The 20,342-nt window shown below is 38.0% G+C and overlaps 1 protein-coding gene across 1 annotated transcript; it reads left to right on the top strand.

The window, feature by feature from the left end:
* The first annotated feature begins 14,381 nt into the window (after nt 1–14,381).
* LOC113617623 (neuropeptide Y receptor type 6-like) lies at nt 14,382–15,498 on the top strand. The gene is given in 2 exon segments (XM_027101233.1): nt 14,382–14,468; nt 14,470–15,498. Coding segments are annotated over 2 exon segments (1,116 nt in total).
* The last annotated feature ends 4,844 nt before the right edge of the window (nt 15,499–20,342 follow it).

The following is a 20,342-nucleotide window of genomic DNA, read 5'->3' as shown; positions in this document are numbered from 1 at the left end:
CCTCTGGGACAACATAAAACGCAACAACATTCACATTATAGGGGTCCCAGAAGGAGAAGAGAGAGAGAAAGGACCCGAGAAAATATTTGAAGAGATTATAATCAAAGACTTCCCTAACATGGGAAAGGAAATAGCCACCCAAGTCCAGGAAGCACAGAGAGTCCCATACAGGATAAACCCAAGGAGAAACACGCCAAGAAACATAGTAATCAAACTGGCAAAAATTAAAGACAAAGAGAAATTATTGAAAGCAGCAAGGGAAAAATGACAAATAACATACAAGGGAACTCCCATAAGGTTAACAACTGATTTCTCAGCAGAAACTCTACAAGCCAGAAGGGAGTGGCATGACATACTTAAAGTGAAAGGGAAGAACCTACAACCAAGATTACTCTACCCGGCAAGGATCTCATTCAGATTCGATGGAGAAATCAAAAGCTTTACAGACAAGCAAAAGCTAAGAGAATTCAGCACCACCAAACCAGCTCTACAGCAAATGCTACAAGGAGCTTCTCTAAGTGGGAAACACAGAGAAGAAAAGGACCTACAAAAACAAACCCAAAACAATTAAGAAAATGGTCATAGGAACATACATATTGATAATTACCTTAAATGTGAATGGATTAAATGTTCCAACCAAAACACACAGGCTCGCTGAATGGATCCAAAAACAAGACCCAGACCCATATACATGCTGTCAACAAGAGAGCCACTTCAGACCTAGGGACACATATAGGCTGAAAGTGATGGGATACAAAAAGATATTCCATGCAAATGGAAATCAAAAGAAAGCTGAAGTAGCAATTCTCATATCAGACAAAATAGACTTTAAAATAAAGACTATTAGGGCTTCCCTGGTGGTGCAGTGGTTGAGAGTCCGCCTGCCGATGCAGGGGACACGGGTTTGTGCCCCGGTCCAGGAAGATCCCACATGCCGCGGAGCGGCTGGGCCCATGAGCCATGGCCGCTAAGCCTGTGCGTCTGGAGCCTGTGCTCCACAACGGGAGAGGCCACAACAGTGAGAGGCCCACATACCGTAAAAAAAATAAATAAATAAAATAAAGACTATTCCAAGAGACAAAGAAGGACACTACATAATGATCAACAGATCAATCCAAGAAGAAGATATAACAATTGTAAATCTTTATGCATCCAATATAGGAGCACCTCAATACATAAGGCAAATGCTAACAACCATAAAAGGGGAAATCGACAGTAATACAATAATAGTAGGGGATTTTAACACCTGACTTACACCAATGGACAGATCATCGAAACAGAAAATTAATAAGGAAACACAAGCTTTAAATGACACAATAAAGCAGATAGATTTAATTGATATTTATAGGACATTCCAACCAAAAACAGCAGATCACACTTTCTTCTCAAGTGCACATGGAACATTCTCCAGGATAGATCACATCTTGGGTCACAAATCAAGCCTCAGTAAATTTAAGAAAATTGAAATCATATCAAGCATCTTTTCTGACCACAACGCTATGAGATTAGAAATCAATTACAGGGAAAAAAACGTAAAAAACACAAACACATGGAGGCTAAAAAATACATTACTAAATAACCAAGAGATCACTGAAGAAATCAAAGAGGAAATAAAAAAATACCTAGAGACAAATGACAATGAAAACATGACGATCCAAAACCTATGGGATGCAGCAAAAGCAGTTCTAAGAGGGAAGTTTATAGCAATACAAGCCTACCTCAAGAAACAAGAAAAATCTCAAATACACAACCTAACCTTACACCTAAAGGAACTAGAGAAAGAAGAACAAACAAAACCCAAAGTCAGCAGAAGGAAAGAAATCATAAAGATCAGAGCAGAAATAAATGAAATAGAAAGAAAGAAAACAAGAGCAAACATCAATAAAACTAAAAGCTGGTTCTTTGAGAAGATAAACAAAATTGATAAACCATTAGCCAAACTCATCAAGAAAGAGAGGGAGAGGACTCAAATCAATACAATTAGAAATGAAAAAGGAGAAGTTACAACAGACACTGCAGAAATACAAAGCAACCTAAGAGACTACTACAAGCAACTCTATGCCAATAAAATGGACAACCTGGAAGAAATGGACAAATTCTTAGAAAAGCACAACCTTCCAAGACTGAACCAGGAGAAAAAGAAAATATGAACAGACTAATCACAAGTAATGAAATTGTGATTAAAAATCTTCCAACAAACAAAAGTCCAGGTCCAGATGGCTTCAAAGGTAAATTCTATCAAACATTTAGAATAGAGCTAACACTCATCCTTCTCAAACTCTTCCAAAAAATTGCAGAGGAAGGAACACTCCCAAACTCATTCTATGAGGCCACCATCACCCTGACACCAAAACCAGACAAAGTTACTACAAAAAACGAAAATTACAGACCAATATCACTGATGAATATAGATGCAAAAATCCTCAACAAAATACTAGCAAACAGAATCAAACAACACATTAAAAGGATCATACACCATGATCAAGTGGGGTTTATTCCAGGGATGCAAGGATTCTTCAATATACGCAAATCAATCAATGTGATACACCATATTAACAAATTGAAGAATAAAAACCATATTATCTTGTCAATAAATGCAGAAAAAGCTTTTGACAAAATCCAACACCCATTTATGATAAACCTTCTCCAGAAAATGGGCATAGAGGGAACATACCTCAACATAATAAAGGCCATATACGACAAACCCACAGCAAACATCATTCTCTATGGTGAAAAACTGAAAGCATTTCCTCTAAGATCAGGAACAAGACAAGGATGTCCAATCTCACCACTATTATTCAACATAGTTTGGAAGTCCTAGCCATGGCAAGCAGAGAGGAAAAAGAAATAAAAGGAATAAAAATTGTAAAAGAAGAAGTAAAACTGTCACTGTTTGCAGATGACATGATACTATACATAGAGAATCCTAAAGATGTCACCAGAAAATTACTATGAGTTTGGTCAAGTTGCAGGACACAAAATTAATGCACAGAAATCTCTTGCATTCCTATACACTGATGATGAAAAATCTGAAAGAGAAATTAAGGAAACACTCCCATTTACCATTGCAACAAAAAGTATAAAATACCTAGGAAGAAACCTACCTAGGGAGACAAAAGACCTGTATACAGAAAACTATAAGACACTGATGAAAAAAATTAAAGATAATACAAACAGATGGAGAGTATACCATGTTCTTGGATTGGAAGAATCAATATTGTGAAAATGACGATACTACGCAAAGCAATCTACAGATTCAATGCAATCCCTATCAAATTACCAATGGCATTTTTTACAGAACTAGAACAAAAAATCTTAAAATTTGTATGGAGACACAAAAGACCCCGAATAGCCAAAACAGTCATAAGGGAAAAAAACGGAGCTGGAGGAATCATATGCCCTGACTTCAGGCTATACTACAAAGCTACAGTAATCAAGACAATATGGTACTGGCACAATAACAGAAATATACATCAACAGAACAGGATAGAAAGCCTGGAGATAAATCCACGCACCTATGGTCAACTAATCTATGACAAAGGAGGCAAGGATATACAATGGAGAAAAGACAGCCTCTTCAATAAGTGGTGCTGGGAAAACTGGACAGTGACATGTAAAAGAATGAAATTAGAACACTCCCTAACACCATACACAAAAATAAACTCAAAATGGATTAGAGACCTAAATGTAAGACCAGACACTATACAACTCTTATATGAAAATATAGGAAGAACACTCTTTGACATAAATTGCAGCAAGATCTTTTTTGATCCACCTCCTAGAGTAATGGAAATAAAAACAAAAATAAACAAATGGGACCTAATGAAACTTACCTTTGCAAAGCAAAGGAAACTACAAACAAGATGAAAAAACAACCCTCAGAATGGGAGAAAATATTTGCAAACGAATCAATGGACAAAGGATTAATCTCCAAAATATATAAACAGCTTGTGCAGCTCAACATTAAAAAAACAAACAACCCAATCCAAAAATGGGCAGAAGACCTAAATAGACATTTCTCCAAAGAAGACATACAGATGGCCAAGAAGCACATGAAAAGCTGCTCAACATCACTAGTTATTAGAGAAATGCAAATCAAAACCACAATGAGGTATCACCTCACACCAGTTAGAACGGGCATCATCAGAAAATCTACAAACAACAAATGCTGGAGAGGGTGTGGAGAAAAGGGAACCCTCTTGCACTGTTGGTGGGAATGTGAATTGGTACAGCCACTATGGAGAAGAGTAGGGAGGTTCCTTAAAAAACTAAAAATGGAATTACCATATGACCCAGCCATCCCACTACTGGACATATACCCAGAGAAAACCATAATTCAAAATGACACATGCACCTCAATGTTCACTGCAGCACAATTTACAATAGCCAGGTCATGGAAGCAACCTAAATGCCCATCGACAGACAAATGGATAAAGAAGATGTGGTACATATATACAATGGAATATTACTCAGCCATAAAAAGGAACAAAATTGGGTCATTTGTTGAGATGTGGATGAATCTACAGACTGGCATACAGAGTGAAGTAAGTCAGAAAGAGAAAAACAAATATCGTATACTAACGCATATATGTAGAACCTAGAAAAATGGTACAGATGAACCTGCTTGCAGGGCAGAAATAGAGACACAGATGTAGAGAACAAACGTATGGACACCAAGGGGGGAAAGCGGCGGGGGGGGGGGGGTTGGGGGGATGGGGGGTGCGATGAATTGAGAGATTGGGATTGACATATATATACTAATATGTATAAAATGGATAACTAATAAGAACCTGCTGTATAAAAAAATTAAATAAATAAAGCACTTGCAGGGGAAAAATGTGGTTTATTCAAAATGTATAAAATTTGAAGATACTGTCATAAAAAATATATACTAAATGTGAAAAATTAAAATTATTTTCACATTTGTTTTCAAATATTATCTTTTTTCCAAACTGCTCAAAATTATCTATAAAATTAGAAAGCAGTATACAAATTGTAATTAACAAATACCAAATTTTAAGTAAGATTATTATAATAAATGGAAACTCATGTAATTTTTTAAAAAACTAATTAAATCCTATTATATATTTTTAAAAAAATAGAACTACTCTCAATTCTAGGATTCAAGGCTCATCCATTGTCACTGTCAACAACTGGCATCACATATATTATGCTTGGACTTTCATGGACAACATTTAAGAGTAATATGAATTGCTTATTATTATAAAATATTCCTCAGCTGCCATGGACCACTGTTACAAATATCACCTTAATTTGTGAGTAGAACCACAAATTGGAATACAATGAAAAATGAGAAAATGGATAGTTAGTAGTACTGGAAAACAGTAATTCATTACACAAGAATCTATTTCATTTATGCTAAGTTAATTAGTCTTTCCTCTCACCTAAGAACTTCTGTCACTCAAGACATCCCCATACTACAAAGCAGTATCCATAACATCAATATCCTATAACCTTCATGATATTTGGACATAATCACCTTTATTTTTTGAGGGCATGGGGCATGTGATGGAGAGAAGTGTACCTTGGGCCTGAACAGTCTTAGTCTTTTAAATGTTTAGAATTACAAGTTGTGCTCTGCCAGTGCTGAGTGCTGGAATCAAGATGACACTTTTTTTTTTTTTAAAGAAGGATATTTATTTATGCTGTGTTGGGTCTTCGTTTCTGTTCGAGGGCTTTCTCTAGTTGTGGCAAGCGGGGGCCACTCTTCATCGCGGTGCGCGGGCCTCTCATTATCGCGGCCTCTCTTGTTGTGGAGCACAGGCTCCAGACACGCAGGCTGAGCCAGACGCGCAGGCTCAGTAGTTGTGGCTCATGGGCCTAGTTGCTCCACGGCATGTGGGATCCTCCCAGACCAGGGCTCGAACCCATGTCCCCTGCATTAGCAGGCAGATTCTCAACCACTACGCCACCAGGGAAGCCCCATTTTTTTTTTTTTTAACATGTGGGTCCTCTAAGTACAAGACCCAGGGCAGGTTGTCCTCTGCCCCAAGTCTTAAGGTAGTACTCTAAAGCTTTAGTAAGTAAATAGGTCCTCTAGGATCTACTGAAATCTAAGGAAAAAACAATCAATTCAAGCAGGTTAATCCTAACAGCTTTTCTTTTTAAAAACGCTTATAATGAGACGGCTCTTAACAAAGACAGAGGTAAAGACAACTTCAGCAGGGTGAGAAAAAAAAAACAGAAAGCCTTTCTTTACCAAGCTTTTAGTATAATCAATTATAACACAGATGACTGTGACTTTGAGTTTAGACACTACTTATATTTTTCAAGATGCTCCTCAATCTTGACTTTCTCTAATATGTAAAAGTATGGGCTCAGAGAATCACCTGATAGTTTAGTTTACACTTATCAAGGCACAGCAGATTAAAGACAATAAAATGTGTTTTATAACTAAATATAAAGCTTATAATATAATGAGAGAGAAAGTAACAAAACGGCAAGAGCTTCAGAAAGATGGGAGAAATAATCAGCGGCTTAAGTTCTTTCTTTGGATACTTTGCTTGTTGTCCAAGGCTGTTAGCCTAAAAACTACCTTTTGCAATTAAAACAGTGAATTTTAACTGAGGCAAACAAAACTCAAATGCTTGCTAAATTTTATCACCAATAAAGACAGCAAAGGATTATATCAAACATCCCCTTAAAAATTTAAAAACAACTGTTTTCACCATTTCCCAATATCTCATGCTCACTCTAGGCTTTCTTTGGGAAGGGATGCAAAACACAAAACAATTAACTTTGCTCTTAACATGGATTATATACTTCTACTAAGGCAAACTCTAAAACACAACAATGAGTGCCACTTACTGAATATCTACTATTTGCTACCACTTACCTTCAAAATAATCCTGCCAGACAGATGGCAATATTCACCTTACGGAAAAGAAATCAAAAGCTCACAGAGAAGCTCAAGGTGACCCAGGTTAGGTAACATGGGACAATCTGGGTTCAAAGCCAGCTCTGTCTCACTCAAGCTGCCTCTCAAAATCTTCACCAACATCACAGACAACTAAGATGATTTCTTAGTATGCTAATACTAAGTTATCAGTATGCTAATACCTCACTGCTAGTTATTGCCACTGTTCTATGTACAGAAAAGATATTTGTTGTTTAATAAGCCCTCCAAAGTTTGCTACTCTCTGTATTTCAAGTACAAACAGATAAATAAGTAGTGGGGATACCAGTAAAAGATGACTGGGGGAAGACGAGGTATGGGCCCTGAACTACTCTGACTCTCCAAGTTTCCACAGAGGAGGAGATTGGCTTCCACTCCTGTAGCGCACATCCCAACCCCCTGCCACATACTCCACTGGGCCAGTGACCTGGCAGGGTTCTATAAAACACAGATACATAATTTCAGTGTTGTTGACTGCCTGGTAATTTTGAGTTTTTAATTAGTTTGGTGTATTGGGTAGGGAAATAGAACTGATTTGCATGGCTTAGTTCTAAAATTTGGGCTCCATCAATGAATCCTTGAGTTAGGAAATATTTCAAAATGTTGCTAGTCTATCCACTAGGCTATGTCAGAAAGATCTTCAACCACACTTGATATTCCATAGCCCTGCTTCTCAAAGTCTTTGAACACACTCACTATAAGGAAATACTTCTTATATTTCATTGAAATCTCACTTTTCAGTCTTTTGTAACAGTGAGGAACAGCCCCCTCTTGTAATAATCTTTCAAATATAGAAGAGGGATTTCCAGTCCCCACTTTTATTTAAGAAGCTTAGTTGTTGTCAGTTTCAAAGTGCTTGATGAAAATCTTATTTAATAATACACAACTTTCCTGGGGAACTTAGGTTAACTTTAATTTTAAAAGCATTTTTATTAGTCTCATAAATTATAACAAAATCAGGAATAAAACCCATCTCTTAACTGACAGTAAATTCTCTAAGAACAACCACTAATGCTTATGAATAATTTTCCAGGAATATTTAAATTAAATGTATGATTTTGGCAAAGCTATTTTTTTAAGTACAAAACATATGTATACATGCCATAAAATGCCACAGATTTTCACATGCACTCTTATTATCATCTCTATAAGATGACTGAAAGTAACATTTTGAACACATCTTGTAAATAGTTCCATCTAACATCACCGCTGCTGTGACTCCTGACTCCTCCCTCTGGCTCTTCAGTGGCCTTCAGATCCTAATGGATTCCTGAGCTTGATCTTCTGTGCAATGATTTCAACTCTGGAAGCAGCTTCTGAAGTTATAGATTGTTTAGTGGATAAATAAGCCAAAAAGGGAGAGGGGCGTATTATGGCTTGGACAGGTGGCTGACATGTCATCTTTTGACATAAAAATAAACTTAGAATAATAATCATGGAAATGAAGAAAGAAAACATGTAGAAGATGAAAAGAATAACAACAGAGCCAGAAATTTCCAACAGGTAAGAAACTGGGAAACAAAGCTCTAAAATGCTAAATAAAAATCTTGCAAGTATGTTTTTCAAATATTCTTTTCATGTTAAAATAATCCTGTTTTTAGGGCTTCCCTGGTGGCACAGTGGTTGAGAGTCCGCCTGCCGATGCAGGGGACGCGGGTTCGTGCCCCGGTCCGGGAGGATCCCACATGCCGCGGAGCAGCTGGGCCCGTGAGCCATGGCCGCTGAGCCTGCGCATCCGGAGCTTGTGCTCCGCGGCGGGAGAGGCCGCGACGGTGAGAGGCCCGCGTACCACACACACACAAAAAAAATCCTGTTTTTAAATATGTGAAGATCATTAAAAATTAGAACTGCTGTAAAACTGTTGTATGTTCAGGCCTAATTATACCAGATGTCTTTTGCTTATGTGACCTGAAAAATAACCCCACAGCTTTAAAATGCACCATTGTAAAGAAATTATCAAAACAAATCACCAAATGCTAGTATTGGCAAAATGGAGTTTTCATTACTTTTTGTTTACCTGTTTGTAAATAAACTTAAAAACCTGGTATACTTATATTCATTGGCAGAGTTTAGCTCTCCTTTCTTGATACATTTAATGTGTTGTTATTTTAAGAATTAAAAGCCTCAACATTCCCAATAATGAAAAGTTCAGTCATTAACCTCCACGGAAAATTAAAGATTCAAACAATCTGTATTCGCTTGATTTTAAAAGTAACTGTTAGGATCTGAAAAATGAAATGTGTACATTTTCTACTGACATTTTATATGGACTCAGGCAACTGTCAAATTCAAGGAAAAACAGATAAACCATCTCCAGCAGAGAAAATCAAAGTACATGTAATAAAACTCTAATGTTACCCCCAAATCTTAAAAGCATACATTTCTCCAATAGATAGATGTAAAATCTGATTTAGGGGGAATGGGTGAATAGTTGAATAGGATAAGGAGTTTGCACAGTATAGAATAACCAGGCCAATTACACTTTTATAAGGCTGTGAAAGAGTAAGCATTTGTTTCTTGATGCTTCTTATGGTTACTTAACATAGTAGTTTGTTCTTAGGGAAAACTAAAAGATGTGACTTTACAGAGGTTCAAGTTCTACTTGTTTTCATGGAACACAAATGATTAATTTGACTGATTCTAAGAAATGACCCAAATAAACTAGAAATATTACTTTGTGTATGGTTTAGAAAGTATAAGTCCTATTCCTGGCTTTGCTATTAACTATGCAACCATGAGCAAGTCACTGAGTCTTAGTTGCCATGTTTGTAAATCAGAATTAAAGGAGAGTACAGGACTGCTGTTGCGATCAAATAAGAGAACGCACTTTGTCAGTACTTAAATTCGTTTTCAAAAATTGTAATTGAAGTAGAGTTGATTTACAATATTGTGTTAGTTTCAGCTGTACAGCAAAGTGATATCTTGTCATATATACATTTTTTTCAGATTCTTTTCCATTATAGGTTATTACAAGATATTGAATAGAGTTCCCTGTGCTATACAGTAAATCCTTGTTGCTTACCTATTTTATGTATAGTAGTTTATATTATACTCCTATACTAGTTAGTAGTTTATATTATACTCCTATACTAGTTAATTTGTTAATTCTACAGTCCTCTCCCTTTCCCTTTGTTAACCCTAAGTTTGTTTTCTACGTCTGTGAGTCTGTTTCTGTTTTGTATATAGATTCATTTGTATTATTTTTTAGATTTCACATGTAAGTGATATCATATAATATTTATCTTTCTCTGACTTGCTACACTTCGTATGATATTCTCTAGGTTCATCCATGTTGCTGCAAATGACACTATTTCATGCTTTCTTATGGCTGAGTAATATTCCATTGTGTATATATATATATAGATATAGATATACCACATCTTCTTAAACGAATCGTCTGTTGATGGGCACTTGGCTTGTTTCCATTCCTTGGCTACCGTTAATAGTGCTGCTATGAACACTTGGGTGCATGTGTCTTTTCAAATAGAGTTTTCATCTTTTCTGGATATATGCTCAGGAATGGGATTACTGGATAATATGGTAGCTCTATTGTTCGTTTTTTAAGGAACCTCCATACTGTTTTCCATAGTGGCTGTATCAATTTACATTCCCACCAACAGTGCAGGAGGGTTTCCTTTTCTCCACACCCTCTCCTGCATTTATCATTTGTAGATATTTTGATGGCCATTCTGACCAGTGTGAGGTGATACCTCACTGTGGTTTTGATTTGCATTTCTCTAATAATTAGTGATGTTGAGCATCTTTTCATAGCACTTAAATTCTTGAGTGAATAAATAAATGGGGTAGTACTTTAGACAAATTAAGCTCTAAACAAGTGTGAGATGTTATTTGCACCAACACAGCCATAGAATCTATATTCCTAGAGGCTTAAGGAAAAGGAGAGAGAGTTCTTGCAGTGTGATCCTGCACTATTTTGGGACCCTCACATACATACTTGGAGGGTGGGGATGCAAAACTTCACTTTGCCCAAGGCCACAGGCTCTTTGAAATTACATAAGGAAATTTTTTAATATAAAAGAAAATGTTCTGCTCACCTGCTTTTAAAATTAAGAACAACAAATACAGAAGTTTCTTCAAGAAATATAAAACAGGAGGTAGCAGAAAATAGTGGAAAGAGCATGGAACTCTCCAAGAAGCAGGAGACTAAGGCTCTGGTCCCTGTTCTGCCAGTAATTAACTGCAAAGCCACAGCATCTGTCAAATAGGAGGGGTATATTAAAATACCTATAGAGTTTCTTCCAGGTCAAAACACCATAGCACCAAATGAAATATAAGAGATAATCTGAAATATGCTTTAGTTTTTCTGTGTTATGGATAATTAAGGGAAAGGAGGAAACAGAGAACAAGGCAGATAGGCAGAAAGGGAGGAAGACAATGAGAGGTAAGGAGAAAACACACATAGACCAAGGAGCAGACACACAAACTCTACCCCCAACACCTCCCCCCAACCCCAAAAAAGAATTGTATGAATAGAAACAGAAAGAAAGACACACACACAAAAAAAGACATTCAGATACAGAAATAAATATGCATATGCAGACTTTGGCAGAGTAAAGCTTTGATTTTATTCATCTTGAAACTTTTAAACACAAAACTACCAAAAAATGTGTAATGTAATGCTGTACGTTTGCATTAAAAGGTATAAACAGAGCCAGTTCAAGGCATGTGCCTCATGAGCATATCTAGATACAATCTAGTTGAAAGACTGAAGACTACCTACCTCTGCCATATGCTACTCATATTTTGGGGCAAAATATCACTTGGTAATTTGAGATCTCACATCTTTGGGGGTCATTTGCAACCAAACAAGCCAAAGATGAACTTTCCTAAAATAGAAATGTATCCCAAGAATTTTTTTATGAATCAAGGCTTAGCATTACTTTGCTTCCAGATAGGCAAGATTTAAATATTTTAACTTAATAGTTACCAATTATGTAAAGTGTAAATCCCACACTGCCATTCAAAGTCCATATTGGGGATTTACTTGTTAATCTTCTCTGAATTGTAAAGAGGGCACTGGATAATGTAACTCCAGCACTCCCCTTTGATTCCCTCCCAGATGAGGCCCATCAGACCTTCTGAGCTTCAAGCCTCCGTAGGAATTTATAGACTGGGCAACTAATTTGTATTTTGCTACTAATCATTATAGAAGAGAGTAGAGGGGTTTCTACTAAGTTTTAGACCTGCTGTTGCAGGGTGGTGAGTGATACTCATTCACTCGGCCCAGACAACCCAGATCAACAAGAATGGGCAACACAAGGGTTTCCAATGTTTATTCCCATCTCTATTACCAAACTGCTAGGAAATGTGCAAAACTGTATGAATTTCTAAATCTGTAAACAGAAAACTGTTACTCAGACCTAATTTTGCAGGGTTCACAGGAAGCTTTTCTTTATTGTAGACAGTAAGAGCTGGGAAGCACAAGACTTTGCTGGTTTTGTAAAATAGGCCATTTTTTAAATTTCATTTGACAGATAAAGAAATTGAGGCCTAGAGAAGGGGAATGATTTGCCCAAGATCAAAAAGCTAGTTAGGGCTTCCCTGGTGGCACAGTGGTTAAGAATCTGCCTGTCAAGGCAGGGGACACGGGTTCGAGCCCTGGTCCGGGAAGATCCCACATGCCTCGGAGCAACTAAGCCCTTGCACCACAACTACTGAGCCTGAGTGCCACAACTACTGAATCCTGCACGCCTAGAGCCCGTGCTCCGCAACGAGAGAAGCCACCACAATGAGAAGCCTGCACACCGCAACAAAGAGTAGCCCCCCACTCGCCACAACTAGAGAAAGCCCGCGTGCAGCAACGAAGACCCAACGCAGCCAAAACTAAATAAAATAAATTTTTTTTAAAAAAGCTAGTTAGCAGCAGGACATGTCTCCTGACAGGAAGTATAGTGCTCATGCTAGCATACCCATATGTATCTGTACATCTGTACACTGCCTATTTCCTTTTCATCCCTTTTCTCCTCCAAGTAAAGCTTGTTTGGTGGCAAGTAAACAATTTTCTAATTCTCATTTATAGTTCTAGTCCACTGACTGTCATAAAGGGCTTAAATCTATCTTGACATTTCCCTTCAGCCAATATCTGTGAACTCTAATTTTGTTGAACCCCTGAATCATCCAAGCCCTAAACTGCATCTCAAATACCTGTTTACAAATTTTGCTATTTCTACTCATCACCACAGCACATATGAACCATAGATCAGTTCCTTGTGTCCTTCTTTATCTTTTATCAATGCCATTTATGTTGTTTTCTTCAAAGTCCTAAATAATAAACCAAGATAAGGGGTATTTTTTTCCTGTGCTCTCTTTCAACATGTCCTCTTTGGGCCAGATATGTCACCACCTGGAATGGCAGGGCATTCACCATGTCTGCTATGCATCCTGGTACGAATAACTCCACTGAATTTGACCACCCTAAGCCATGCTGAGCCATAGGATCAAGGACCCCCTTTCCTCTAGAAGTCAGAAAAAGAAGAGACCCAAAGGAAAAGAAAACTGAGGGAATGCTTTCCAAATAAAGTTAATTCTGAGTAATAGCTCACTAGGCACTAGCTACCTTTGCTTGATCTCTAGAATCTGAGCAATGTACCCAGAAACTGCTTGTGCCAAGTCTGGCTTCAACCCCAGAGAATGGAAGAAAGAAAAAGAGGGGAAACCATATGCTGTTCCACAGCGGGCATGATCTGGGAGTCTAGCCCCCAGACTTAAGGCTATAGACTAGCTCTGGGGAGTGGAACTGACAAATTTTATTCAGCACACATATACTGAATACATACTATATACTCTACATTGGGCGTGAGCAACAAATTCAGTTGCATGATCTCATTTAGTCCTCACAACAATGCAGAAAGACATTGTTTATCCCCATTTTACAGCTTTAAAAAACTGAGCCATAGGGTAATTAACTTATGTCGAAGTCATACAGACACCAAACAGTAATGCTCCAAGTGGAGCCCAACTCCAAATATAGTTACTCTGGCCTCCACAGCACACATATACAAAAAAGACAGAAGGTGATAGGGATGGAAAGATGCCTTTGAGCTACCTTATATAGTTAACAGAACACTGTGGCATTCCCTTTCTCATTATCTCTAAAGATTATACTGTTGGGACAAATAAAACACCCTGAGATGAAAGGAAGGCAAGGATACAGAGACTCTCTGGATATCTCTCTTATGTACTCTCAGGGACATTGTTCCACCTATAGAATTGTCCAGGTTGTTAAGAACTTGCATTAATTTTCTAGGTTCTGTTTAATTTTTAGGATCTCAAGAGCTTACTCAAGTCATTCATGTATTTCCATCAAGCAGACAAAGAGGAAGACTAAACCCCACTAATCACTCATTGGAAGACTCAGAGCAAAGTTCTTTCCAAGAACTGATGGCCAAAATATCCAGCCATAATACAAGTAAGCTTAGAAAAGCTCTTCTTAAACCCTGACATGATGGAATTTTTCCTAAACCATCCAGCATCTAATAAAACCAGTATAAAGAGCAACAACTCTGCACTTTTCTACTTTGAGTCCTGTAGACCCCACTTCCCTAGGCTTGCTCCTATTACTCATAGTCTATACTGTGATCTTAATCATGGACTTTTCTGGAAACCTCTCTCTCATTATTATCATCTTTAAGAAGCAGAGAGAAGCTCAGAATGTCACCAACATACTGTACGCCTATCTCTTCCTCTCTGACATCTTGGTACGTGTCATGTACATCCCTTTTACTATCATCTACACTCTGATGGATCACTGGATATTTGGGGATATCATGTGCAAACGCAAGTCCTATGTGCATAGTGTCTCCATCTCTGTGTCCATATTCTCACTTGTGTTAACTGCTGTTGAAAGATATCAGCTGATTGTGAACCCTCGGGGCTGGAAACGCAGTGTAGCTCACGCCTACTGGGGTATCACATTGATTTGGCTATTTTCCCTTCTGTTGTCTATTCCCTTCTTCCTGTCCTACCACCTCACCCATGAGCCCTTCCAAAACCTCTCTCTTCCCACTGACCTCTACACCCAGCAGGTGGCCTGTGTAGAGAACTGGCCCTCCAAAATGAACTGGCTCCTCTTTACCACCCCCCTGTTTATGCTGCAATATTGTGTCCCTCTGAGCTTCACCCTCATCGGCTACCTGAAGATTGTTATCTGCCTCGGCAGGAGAAATGGGAAAGTAGACAAGAAGAGGGAAAGTGAGAGCTGGGTCAGGGAGAACAAGAGGATCAACGCGATGTTGATTTCTACTGTCGTAACCTTTGGGGTCTGCTGGCTTCCCTTGAACATCTTCAAGGTCATCTTTGACAGGTATCATGAGGTCCTGATGAGCTGCCACCATGAACTGGTATTTGTATTTTGCCACTTGATTGCTATGGTTTCTACATGTATACATCCTCTGTTTTATGGCTTTCTCAACAAAACTTTCCAGAAGGACCTGGTATTGTTTATTCACCACTGCTGGTGCTTTGCACCTCGGGAAAGATACCAAAATACTGCCATCTCAAGTATGCACACAGATGAATCCAAGGGATCATTAAGATTAGCTCATACATCAAGAAGTATATAAAGGGCTTCCCTGGTGGCGCAGTGGTTGAGAGTCCGCCTGCCGATGCAGGGGACACGGGTTCGTGCCCTGGTCTGGGAAGATCCCACATGCCGCGGAGCGGCTGGGCCCGTGAGCCATGGCCACTGAGCCTGCACGTCCGGAGCCTGTGCTCTGCAACGGGAGAGGCCACAACAGGGAGAGGCCCACGTACCGCAAAAAAACAGAGAAGTATATAAAAACTGGTAACACTTAGTGCTAAAGCCCTTCTTATGTGAGAGATGGAAAGGTAATGGCTGGGGATAAGGCAAGATGCAAAAGAAGCCAGAACTAAAAAAATTTTTTAAAAAGCAACTTTATGCTAACCAGTTTTGCTTTAGGCCAGACCTATCTGTCTCATATATCCACCCAATACAAACACACACACACACACACACACACACACACACACACACGTGTGCGTGCACATCACCCTTTTCTCTTAGAAGAATAATAACTCACACACCTAGCTGTCATCATTTGTGGCAAAGAATGACAGTGAGAAAGCAAGAGAGGCAAGGAACATTGACGGCTGGGGAACAAAATTCCCAGATATTGTTATCCAATGGAATATCCACAAGAGTTATTACTAATGACGTGCCCACTAAAAACAATGCTATATATATCTCCTTAGTGCTGAAGTAATTCCACTTTCTGATATGGAAATTGTAACTTTCAACCACGTAACTATTCAACTAATTAGTAATGTCAGAAAGACCCCTATTATAATTTACTAATTAGCTAACTGAGTTTGGATTGGAAGTTGAAGGAATGGTTTTAAGTTAACATTTAAACTAAGTATTGTAATTATAATTAATTCACATGCCTGAGTCAGATTCTCTAGTTTATGACAACAGTACATTTTCTTCACTAACAATGCTATTAGTGCCACTAGAACTGGTCACAAACTCTTTAGCACTCCAATTATGCTCAAATCACATAAACTAACTTATTAATGGCCAATGTAGATAGAGCTTTCATTACAAAATGACTTTTTATCTCTAATTCTTTATGTATATTAAGTAGGGGTTATTATGACTCTATCATTGGGTCTGATGAACTTCATTAGTAACACTTATAGTTAGCTCCAGATTTTTTAAAACCTCTTGCATATCTTATGACTTAAACATTTTAAAAATATCCCTCATCCCTACAGAGTCACTTAAATAGAGAATCAGCTAGATTGTCTTCAAAAAGAATACTAAGCTACTGTTCAAATTAGCTCAATGACTTTTACTAAATGATGACCGGCTTTATCTCTTCCTCAGATACGTCTCCCTATTAAACTGGGGCTGCAGCTTATTTGTATGTTAAAAATGTAATCATATTTTCTTCTTTCTTTTGAATAAAGGGTAATGTTTCTCTGAATACCTGTGATTTTTCAATTGTGTGTGTAGTTTTTTTTCCACATTAATCTCCATATTTTCCCCCCCTGAAAAATCTTTTCTCTCTCTCTCTCCCCTTCCCCCCTCTGTCTCTGTTTCTCCCTCCTCTCTCCTTCCCTCCATCTAGCTTTTCCTTCTCTTCAGGACTTCTATTCTCTCTGAATATCATTTTGGGGAAAATGAACAAAAAAAGCACTGCAGGATACCCAACAGAAATAAAACGTAACAGTATCACAGTATTAGCTGCAAATAAAAGCTCTTATCTAAAAACCAGCTTCAAATGGTGTCAGTTTAGAATCCTAAAGGTACAGCTGCATCCCCTTAGCCCAGAAAACAGCTCTCCCTAGATATTTCTATCTCTTCTGACAGACAGTGGTTAATATATACTATAATTAAGATCCAATGTGCTATTTTACTTACTTGGTAAAGATATAATGATTCTAGTTTCCATTACTAAACAGATTTAGACCAAGCCACTGAAAGCAGGAAACGGCTTTCATCAAACTCTGATACCACCCTCTCCCCTCACCGAAACACAAACACCTGGGCTCCGCTAACCCTGGCACCCCACCCCGAGCATTCACAAGAGATCTCCAACCTGTTCCTAAATATTATAGTGCTCTTTCTGGCTCCATGATAAGAACTATTTCCTTCTCCAATAAAACTGTTCTGTCTTTTCTTCTTAACTTTTCTTGAGCTTTAATGAAATAAAAATCACTAATGACATAACTATCAATTATAGTCTTTTGTATTGCCATTTGCAGCCACATGGATGGACCTGGAGATTATCATACTAAGTGAAGTAAGTCAGAAAGAGAAAGACAAATATCATATGCTATCACTTACATGCAGGATCTTAAAAAAATGATACAAATGAACTTATTCACAAAACAGAAACACTCACAGGCTTAGACAACGAATTTATGATTACTGGGGGAAATGGGGGGGAGGGATAAATTGGGAGTTTGGGATTGACATGTACATACTACTATATTTAAAATAGATAGCCAACAAGGGCCTACTGTATAGCACAGGGAACTTGGCACAATATTCTGTAATAACCTAAGTGGGAGAAGAATTTGAAAAAGAATGGATACTTGTTTGGGTATAACTGAATCACTTTGCTATACACCTGTAACTAACACATCATTGTTAATCAACTATACTCCAATATGAAATTTTTTTTCAATTAAAAAAAATAGTAGTCTTTCTTGGGTTTATTTTTTCCTCAAAAAAGTAGTGAATTAACTGTAGTTTTAATGCATGCTTTTACCTGTAAGGGATTTTCATTCTGACAGATGGGAGAGCACAGGTCTATAAGTAGCTACTTAGGAAGGTATAATGAGAATATAAACCAAGTGTCGTGCGGACCCAGTGGAGGTAAAATGCATTTTTGAGAGTATACAAGGAAAGATTTCAGGAAAGTCTACCATACTGTTTCTGCAGCATTTGTGGATGGTGCACACCAACTGGTCTACTGTTGAACCACTTGGTGAATGAAATAAGGCCACATTTTCTCACTTGCCTCTCCCCCAGTTGCCAGGTGGGCCTGTATCCTCCCTGCTAGGGATCTATCTGAGACTGGAACTTGACGATGTTTGCCTGATAGCCATGCAAACACAGTTCCCGCTAGCCACTGCTCCAAATATCTGTTCCTCTGTCTCCTGACCTCAAATCATTTTGGATTGAGAGTAATTTCTCTTATCTTTAAAAGTTTCCAGAAAAGACAACTATTAGTGGGATGTACGTGTCTGCCTACTGAACCAGAGCTGAATGAGAAAATGCTAATACATCCTGCAATGAGTTCCCTAAGTTTTCTCTCTGACCGTTTCTAAAGATCCCCCAGATAATTTCTAACAGAGAATCAACAACATAAATGATCCAACATAACAAATGCCCAAATGTGGTTTAAATACGTATGGTGCATATTTTTCTACAATGGAAATGTAATATCCTGAAAAAGATGTAAATAACTTGACAGAGCAATAAGCATGAGGCTTCATTTTTTTGTGTGTGTCAATATTTTCTCCCATTCTGTAGGTTGCCTTTTCATTTTGTTGATTTTAGTCTTTCTTTTTTAAAAAATTGTCATTACTTGAATTGGGAAATTGGAATTGACATAGATACACTATTGATACTATGTATAAAACAGATAACTAATGAGAACCTACCTATAGCACAGAGAACTCTACTCAATGCTTTTTTGGTGACCTAAATAGGAAGAAAATGCCATCCCAAAAAAGGGGGGATATATGTATATATACAGCTGATTCACTTTACTGTACAGTAGAAACCAACACAACATTGTAAAGCAACTATACGCCAATAAATTTTTTTTTAAAAAGCAACAATAAAACCCATTTTAGCTTCAAAATAATAAATAAACAGTCATTACTTTATTTATTTATTTTTAATTTTTGGCCGCACCACAGGGCACGTGGGATCTCAGTTCCCCGACCAGGGATCGAACCCATGCCCCCTGCATTGGAAGGCAGAGTCTTAACCACTGGACCACCAGGGAAGTCCCTTATTTTATTTTTTTAATTTAACTTTTATTTTATATTGGAGTATAGCTGATTTACAGAGGCTTCAATTTAAAGAAACTGTTCCTCACTCTGTGCTATGGAGGAAGAGTATATAATTCGTCAGCCCAGTAAAAAGGTCAACCTCTCTTCCTGTAAACTTTGGTTTTTTGTAGAATAATAAATCAAGATAAATATATTAAGTTCTCACTATGTCTTTAGCAGTGTATTAGGTACAGAATAAGTATGACACAGCTTTAAGAGTTTACAGTCTAGCTGAGGCTTTAAAGAGTTTACAATATACCAGAGGCGTAATTCAATGTCTTGGTTTTGAAGGCTTTCCTTCTGGCTAGGTTGAAAGCTGCCAAAAGGAAAGTTAAGAGTAAATGACGGCAGAGTTGGTATCAAAGGAGGACTCACTTTTTCTTTATACCCGTAAGTGAGAATATACTGGGGAAGAAAAGAGGAAGTATTCTAGAAGAGGGGTCAAGGAGGAGTATTTAACATTGATAAGCCCAGGAATTCCTAAAATCCTCCCTGAAGTCACCTATGCAATAAATGTGCTCATGCAATAAACTGGAGAAATGAGACGATGAGTGTTTCCAGTGCGCATTAAGGAAGGCAAGGCAGGTCTGTTTCCCCTGTTACTGTGTCCAAATCAAACTCCTTGTTGATGCTGGGATAGTATTTGCCCTGCGGAAGAAGTGAAAGGATGTGTGATGCCAGTGACAGGAACACATCCATCTTCCATCTGGTCACCGACTGTTTCCTGTGATCCTCTATTTTAGGTAGAGAAATCTGTTCTTCTCAACTAGACTGTGAACTTTCAGAGACGTTAATCTACATCTTTTATTCCTTCTATACCAGCCCCACACTACCCACTCAGAGTATTTAAGATAGGACTAAGGAAAGGAAAAGCATT

The sequence above is a fragment of the Aethalodelphis obliquidens genome, unplaced genomic scaffold (assembly GCF_003676395.1).
Source record: "Aethalodelphis obliquidens isolate GAN/ISIS:26980383/991018 unplaced genomic scaffold, ASM367639v1 scaffold4, whole genome shotgun sequence".
NCBI classification, from domain to species: domain Eukaryota; kingdom Metazoa; phylum Chordata; class Mammalia; order Artiodactyla; family Delphinidae; genus Aethalodelphis; species Aethalodelphis obliquidens.
Note: the sequence above shows the minus strand (reverse complement) of the source record. Positions and strands in the feature narration are given on the sequence as shown.